Raw genomic sequence first — 8,332 nt, forward strand, 5'->3', positions numbered from 1 at the left:
TGTAATGTGGATCCTTTAATAAATATAGTCGACTTTTGTTGAGTGTTGCTACTCACAAAGCCAATTCCTACTTTTCTTTGAACATGACCTTTATTAGCCAGGATCATGTTAAAATATTTATTATCAATTTTAAAAGTTTCTAATGTTTTTTGTAGTAAAATATTTTCTTTCTTAAGTGAATCTAATTCTTCACACTTAGTGCAAAGAGTTAACATGCAATTATCATGCATATTTTTTAATTTTTTAAATTTGCTAGCAAGAGAAGCATGATCCATTTTTAACAATTTATAGTTTTTACTAACAATCGACTCTTTAACTCTACTTATGCCTTCATATATAACTTCGAGTGTGTTTCAAATATCATGTGCAGTTTCGCATATAGAGATATTATTAAATATATTTTTTGTCTAAAGTACAAAACAAAGCGTTCATCACTTTAGCATTCAAAGAAAAGTCTTCTTCTCTAAATCATTCTATTCGTTCATTAGTTTGAAAGACTTTTGAAAACCACTTTCAATGATATTCTATAAATCAAAATTCATAGAAAGTAAGAAAATTATCTTTCGTGTTTTTCAATACGTGTAGTCCATCTCATTTAACATATGAGTATAAGTAATAGAGTGACCCTCTTGATTGCTAGTAAAAGTCATCTCTCTTAGGTGTTAAATCAAATAAAGAGAAATTTGGATCTAATACCAACTATTAAGATTGAAATCAGCACGAAGAGAGGGGTGAATTAGTGCTTTTGAAAAACTTTCACCGATTTAAAAATTCTTGTTCGATGAAAACCAATATCGAGTATGCTTGGCTTAAAGTAAGTGCAAGGTGGAGTGAGCAACAAAATTAGTAAGCAATAAAGATAAACAATAAAGAATAGAGCACACCAGGTTTATAGTGGTTCAGTCATCGTGACCTACGTCCTGCCACGAACAGTCGTCGCACACTCACAACAACTTCATTCAACGAATCATTAGTTGCTTTTGTATACTTAAACAAAGACATGGCAGCCTATTTTGCCTTAATTTTGTATGTTTTTTCTTGTAAAAATATATGTCCGAATAGGTTGCAACACACAATGCGATTGCTCACCACGTCGAGCCAAAAAGCCCCAAAATGGCTCTATTTTTGTGTGCCATGGGCTGTTTTCTATAGCCCACTACAACACCCAAAACATCAGCCATCGAAGCACCCTAGAACCCCCTAGGTGGCACAGGGCTACATGGGGCTTCGGTATATTGTCGGGCATTGAAAAACTCTTCAGAATTTCGCACGTTAACTTGACGGGAACTTGCCTTCGCGCCCGGCACTCAATGAGCAATTGTTTATGGACTTGCAACTGTTCGTTCTACCTTCTAAAGTCCTTATTTTCCTCCTTCCTCTCTTTTCTCCTATGTACATAAGGTGCTTGTTGAATTGCTTGTAAAGCTTCCCTCTTTGCGAGACGTCGAGACTTGTCCGTTACTCGTTTTCAATCTAATCAACTTTCTATTTTATAGGTCCTTCAAGACCTGTACGAGGTTGCAACTAGGTTGACCCTTTACAGACATGTATGTCACAAGGGCGCCTTCTGACTTAGGCAATCCTAGCTAAGTCCGAGAAGTTGGCACAAGGGTACTTCGTGACTTAAGCAACTCAAGCTAAGTTCACGTCTTGGCCGCAAGGGTGGCTCACGACTTAGGAAATTCTAGCTAGGCCCATGACATTATGGTATCAAAGTGAGTAAGCAATTTGAGCATGCAGCGAATGAACTTTACAATTTCACCATGGCAAAGCATCGTAGCGAATCAAGCAAGATTGGGCAAGCCAAACCCTTACCCCAAGCAACCGTAGTGGGGCTGCAAGTGCATACTTGCTCTTATGCTATTGGAGGCACTCAGGAGGAGCATGGTAGCGAATATGATGAGTGAGAAGTTGGCTACTCTCTATGAGTAGAGGAGGCACAATTTGGAGCACTAATCAGGAAGAAGAGCCATAAGGAGAGACTCACAGTGGTGGAAACCTGCTTGGATGTTCTTGAAGCGAGCTTGGAGGAACTATACCATAGCCAACGAAGGCTTGTTGGGGTAGAGAGCTTGCAAGAAGAAGTTGAATCCCAAATCAACACTGAATGCGGGAGGAAGTAACACCCGTGTTGCACTGCCACAAAAATTGAGGGCACTCGAGCCACATTATTATGGAGGTGCCCGAGATGCTAAAGAGCTCGAGAATTTCCTATTCGATATGGAACAATACTTTCGAGCTGCGAGGCCTATTTCTGAAGAAACTAAAGTTTTTATAGCAACCATGTATCTGAACGGAGATGCAAAACTTTGGTGGCAAACCTGTTGGGAGGAGATCCAACAAGGTTGGTGTCGAGTGGATACATGGGAGGACTTGAAGCGGGAGTTGAGAACTCAGTTCCTATTAGAGAACATAGAGTTCATCGCAAGAAGAAAGTTGTGATAACTTCGCCAAAGTACTTCCATTCGAGACTATGTGAAGCAATTTTTAGCACTAATGTTGGACATACAGGACATGTCCGAAAAGGATAAGTTATTCAGCTTTCTCGATGGTCTGAAGCCATGGGCTCAACAAGAACTACATCAAAGGAATGCCACCGATGTGATCAGGGGAATTACTGCCACAAAAAGTCTTACCGACTTTGTTTCCTCTGAGGACCCAAGAAAAAGGAAACAATCTTCAGGAAATCGCTCTCCAAAATATTCTTGAGGGAAGGAGCTCGAGGGCGAATAAAGGAAGAAGAGTTCCCATAAAGGGCCAAGCTCAAAAGGCAAGGCTCCAAAACTTGATAGATGCTTCTTATGTGGAGGGCCATACATCATAAGAGAGTGCCCACAGAAATAGGCACATAATGCTTTAACAGCTTATATCCATCCCCCTAGATTGGACAAGGATAAGGATGTCGCTCTTAGTTCGAGTAGTTCAGAATCCGGCAACGATGATGAGGAGTTGCAAGGACCCCAGATGGGAGCAATACATTTGTTGAACACTATGCAGAGTCAAGTGGGGGAGAACATGAAGGCTGGGCCATAAAAAGTAAGAAGTTGCGAGCTGATGTATGTAGACATTAAGCTCAATGGCCAAATGACCCATGCAATGGTGGACACGGGCGCTACCCATAACTTTATTGCCGATCGAGAAGCAAAGTGACTTGGGCTGATCTTGAAGAAGAATCCAAGTCAAATGAAGGTGGTGAACTCAAAGGCCAAGCGAATCTCTGGGTTAGCAAAGGGAGTTCCCATCAAGATCGGAACGTGAAGCGAGAGCATGAACATGATGGTGGTGCCATTGGATGACTTCCAAGTGATTCTTGGAATAGAGTTTATGCATGTGATGAAGTTGGTGTCAATGTCATTCCTAAACTCCCTATGTATGATGGGAGGTGACGAGCCCTGTGTGGTTCCCATCTCTCGGAGAGGAACCAAGGACCCCCAATAGATATCGGCATTACAACTAAAGAAAGGGGTACGAAAATATGAATTAATATTCGTGACTACTATGAAGCTTGAGCCACTTGACAAGAAGGCCATTCATGAACCTACTGTGGTGTCAAATGTCTTGAAGGAGTTCATAGATGTTATGTCACCCAAGTTGTCGAAGACTTTGCCACCATGCAGAAGCGTGGATCATCATATCGAGCTAGAGCTAAGAGTGAAGTCTCCAGTGAGACCACCCTACCGCATGCCCCCTCCAGAGTTGGTAGAGCTCAAAAAGCAGTTAGGTGAACTGATAAGCGGTGGTCTCATCCGTAGTTCTAAAGCACTATTCGGAGCTCCAATTCTCTTCCAAAAGAAACAAGATGGGAGCCTCCATCTATGTGTCGATTATCGAGCCCTCAATAAAGTGACAGTGAAGAACAAGTATCCCATCCTGCACATTGCGGACTTGATCAACCAATTGGGCAAAGCCAAATATTTCTCAAAACTCGACCTCCGGTTGGGGTACTAGCAAGTGCGCATTGTTGAAGGCGATGAAGTGAATACTACCTACGTGACCAGGTATAGAGCGTTTGAGTTCTTGGTGATGCCTTTTGGCTTAACCAACACTCCGACTACATTCTACACTCTTATGAACTAACTATTCAAAGAGTATCTTAATAAGTTCATGGTTGTCTACTTGGACAATATCGTCGTCTATAGCCAAATGCTCGAGGAGCATGTCGAGCACCTTCGGACAATTTTTAAGGTTCTCAGGGAGAACACTTTATTCATGAAAAGGGAGAAGTGCTACTTTACTCAAATGGATATATTATTCTTGGGGTATCGAATCAGTGATGGTTCCATTCGGATGGACAAATCGAAGGTGCAAGCTGTTGCAGAATGGCAAACTCCAAAGAAGGTGCCAGAGCTGAGATCCTACCTTGGTTTCGTCAACTACTATCGATGCTTTATAGTAGGGTATCCGAAGCATGCAACTCTACTAACGGAGTTGCTGAAGAAGGAGCAACCTTGGAGGTGGTCTGACAAATGTGAAGCTGCATTCCAAGATCTAAAGGCTACTACTGTGTTGGTAGAACCGGTGCTCAAATTATTGGATTATGGGGAGCCCTTCGAAGTCTATATAGATACTTCATACTTTGCTATTGGGGGAGTACTCATATAGGAGGGTCATCTAGTGGCCTACGAGAGTTGTAAGCTCAATGAGACTGAGCAGCGATATCCGGTGCATGAGAAGGAGATGACAGCGGTGGTCCATTGTCTACGAGTTTGGCGGCACTACCTTCTTGGATCGTGATTTATACTGAGGATAGACAAGATTGCTTTGAGTTATTTCCAAACTCGGAATAAACTCTCTCTAAAGAAAGCATGATGGCAGGACTTCCTGACTGAGTTTGATATGGCAATGGAGTACAAGCTTGAAAAAGCAAATGTCGTGGTGTTAGGATCCGTTTATTTTTCCTTTTATTTTTTGTGCTTTCTTTTTATTTTCTGCGTATTTATTAAGTCTGTTTAGTTTAGCTAAAGTCAGAACTCTATAAATAGGGATGTAACTGCTTCTTTTCGATCATCTACAAAAAATACTATTTTTATCTTTTGACAAACCCTAGGAGGCCGATCCCCTCGAAGCGATCAAGGAGGGCCCATCCCCTCGAAGCGATCAAGGAGGCCGATCCCCTCGAAGTGATCATCCCCTTTCTCTTCTTCTTTTTTACGATTTTCTCTTCTTTTTTATGATAAGACTTTAGGGTCTTATCACGTGGCTGATGCATTGAGCCAAAAAGTAGAGCGAGTGAATGCTATACTATTGGAGGGCAGAGGCCAAGCAAGTCAGTTGTACTCCAACTTCCTTTCCAAGATCAAGGATGGACTGTATAATGATCCCCAAGCAGTAACCCTGATGTAGCTCATCAAAGAAGGTAAGGTACGATGATTTTGGGTCTAGGAGTAACTTGTTTACATAAAAGGGAATATGGTTTATATCTGTCGAGTGGATAATTTAAGGCATCAGCTCTTAAGAGAGTGTCATGATTCCCTTTGGGCTGGACATCCAGGTATTCATAGAACCTTGGCTCTCATGGAGAGGGCCTTCTACTGGCCAAAGATGGGGACTGATATTGAGGAATATGTTCGAATATGCATCACTTGCCAACAAGACAAGGTGGAGCAACGGAAGCCAATGGGACTTTTGGAGTCGTTGCCTGTACCAAAAAGGTCGTGGGAGAGCATTTCCTTAGACTTTATATCAAGTTTGTCGACAGTTGGGGGACTCGGATCGATACTCGTGATAGTCGATTAATTTTCAAAGTATGCAACTTTCATTATTGCACCCCTACACTGTTCAGTTGAGAAGGTGGCCAAGCTAATGATGAAGAATATGGTGAAGTATTGGAGAGTTCCGCACAATATCATTAGTGATCGAGATACTCGGTTCCTGGGATGATTCTGGACCGAGCTATTCAAATTATTGGGGTCTAAGTTATACTTCTTCACAAGCCTCCACCCCTAGACGAATAGCCAAACTGAAAGGATAAACTCGCTCCTTGAGCAATACCTTCGGCACTATGTGAGTGCCAATCAACGAGATTGGGTGAAGCTGTTGGACATAGCCCAATTCTCCTACAACTTGCAACGAAGCTCTGTATTCAATAAGAGCCCCTTCGATATCATTACAGGACAATAACCGTCGACTCCTCACACCTTGGCTATCGGGTACACTGAGAGTAGTCCATCAGCATATCATTTTGCAAAAGAATGGCACCGAAATGCAGATATCATGCGGGCTTACTTGGAGAAGGCAACCAAAAAGATGAAGAAGTGGGCTGACTTGGGAAGGCGACTGCAAGAGTTCAAAGTCGGTGATTGGCTATTGGTGAATCTCCAACTAGTCTTACTCTAATTATTTAGGAACAAAGTACACAAAGGATTGGTGCGCAAGTATGAAGGGCCCTTCCTAATTATCAGTAGGGTGAGCAATGTCTCCTATAGGTTACAACTGCCGGTATGGCTTAAAATTCACAATGTTTTTTATGCCAACAACTTGAAAGCCTACCACTCAGATCCGTAAGATGCTTCTTGAAGTGTTTCAACTCAACCACCCCCCACCAGAGCCTTTTACGAGAAGCGAGTTGAAACCATTTTGGCGGATCACAAGATAACGCTACCCAATGGAGTTGAGCAGACTGAGTACTTGGTGAAGTGACGAAAGTTTTCCCAAACTAAAGTTAGTTGGGAGCCCTAAGATGCTCTACGATATGAAGAAGCAATCATCAACAACTACCAACATGCGTCGATGAGGGCATCGATAATTTAAGTGGGGAAGAATGTCATGAACAGTTGTCGCGTACTCACAACAACTTCGTTCAACAAACCGTTCGTCTCTTTTGCATTCTTGAACAAAGACATGGCAGCCAATTTTGCCTTAGTTTTATGTATTTTTACATATAAAAATATATGTTCGAACAGGTTATAGTGCGTAGTGCGACCGCTCACCACGCTGGGCCAAAAAGCCCCAAAATGACTCCGTTTTTGTGTGTCGCGGGCTATTTTCTATAGCCCACTATAGCGCCTAAAATGTCAACCATCTCAGCACCCTAGAACCCCCTAGGTGGCACAAGGCTGGATGGGGCTTCGGTATATTATCGAGCGTTAAAAAACTCTTCACAAGTTTGCACGTTAACTTGACAAGAACTTGCCTTCGCGCACGGCACCCAGTGAGCAATTGTTTGTAGACTTGCAACTGTTCGTTCTACTTTCTAAAATCCTTATTTTCCTCCTTCCTATCTTTTTTCCTATGCATACAAGGTGCTTGCTAAATTTCTTGTAAAGCTTCCCTCTTTGCGAGACATCGGGATTTGGTTGTCGCTCGTTTTCAATCTAATCAACTTTCTGTTTGACAAGTCCTTCGGGACCTGTATGAGGTTGCAACTAGGCTGACCCTTTACGGATGTGTATGTTGCAAGAGCGCCTCCTAACTTAGGCAATTCCAACTAAGTCCGAGAAGTTAGAGCAAGGGTGCTTCGTGACTTAGGCAACTCAAGCTAAGTTTACATCTTGGCCGCAAGGGTGCCTCACGACTTAGGTGTTGAATCTCGGATTTTGATGATGAAGTCAATTGTAAACTATTTGATCTAATCTATATGTTGAAAAAAGTGTGTAGGATTAACTACGATGGTAGTAAAACATGCAGCAGGTGTTGTATCGGAGTCAAGATCAAGATCACGTTGGGAGTTCGAGAGTTCATCGAAAGTCCAAACGTTCGTCGGAAGTTCTACGGGCACAAACCGAGAAGTCTAGAAGGTTGCCATAGAAGCTCATTGAAACTCACCAAGAAAATCGTCGCAAAGTCCAGAGCTTGTCAGGAGTCCGCCGGAGCATCACCGAGAGTTCGTCGGAAGTACGCCGGAAGCTCGCCGATAGAAGCGATTAACGCACTTGAACACGAATTGTAGTAATCATATCTTAATTATCGTAGTTGGAGTATAAATTAAGTTAGGATTGGGAGGTAATCTCACTAACTTAATTAAGGGTCAATTGTGCCCTAAGTTGGGCTAGTTTGGGTCGGATTCAAGGCCCAACCAGGACATAGAATTCCTAGCCGACAGTGGCACCGCCAAGGCCGGCAGTGGCACTGACTAGGAGACTCAGTCTCCCAGGAGTTTTGGGCGGTGGTACCGCCCCTATTAGGCAGTAGTACCGCCGGCAGTTATTACTACCAGCGGTGGTACCGCCCTTGTCGCGCGGTGGTACCGCTAGAGCTCGGTCTTCGAGCTTTGTCAAGCGGTAGTACCGCCCAAACTGAGCGGTAGTACCACTCAGTATCCGATGACAGGTGATAGTACCGCCTAGTAATGGTGGTGGTACCGTCAGTACCCCGAAAATCCTGGATTTGATAC

The 8,332-nt window shown here is 42.9% G+C and overlaps 1 protein-coding gene across 1 annotated transcript; it reads left to right on the forward strand.

Annotated features, from left to right (window-relative positions):
* Positions 1–3,498: 3,498 nt before the first annotated feature.
* On the forward strand, positions 3,499–4,602 carry LOC135680304 (uncharacterized mitochondrial protein AtMg00860-like). Its single transcript, XM_065194186.1, has 2 exons — positions 3,499–3,721; positions 4,088–4,602. The coding sequence occupies exons 1-2, from the start codon at positions 3,499–3,501 to the stop codon at positions 4,600–4,602; spliced, it is 738 nt and encodes a 245-aa protein (XP_065050258.1).
* Positions 4,603–8,332: the final 3,730 nt, after the last annotated feature.

The sequence above is a fragment of the Musa acuminata genome, chromosome BXJ1-8 (genome assembly GCF_036884655.1).
Source record: "Musa acuminata AAA Group cultivar baxijiao chromosome BXJ1-8, Cavendish_Baxijiao_AAA, whole genome shotgun sequence".
NCBI classification, from domain to species: Eukaryota; Viridiplantae; Streptophyta; class Magnoliopsida; order Zingiberales; family Musaceae; genus Musa; species Musa acuminata.

What these genes read in the sequence shown, in the direction of transcription:
- LOC135680304 (XM_065194186.1), top strand. Translation starts at nt 3,499, where the DNA reads ATGAAGCTTGAGCCACTTGACAAGAAGGCCATTCATGAACCTACTGTG. An exon ending in AGAGCTCAAAAAGCAGTTAG is followed by an intron (nt 3,722 to 4,087) that starts GTGAACTGATAA and finishes AACTATTCAAAG; the next exon opens with AGTATCTTAATAAGTTCATG.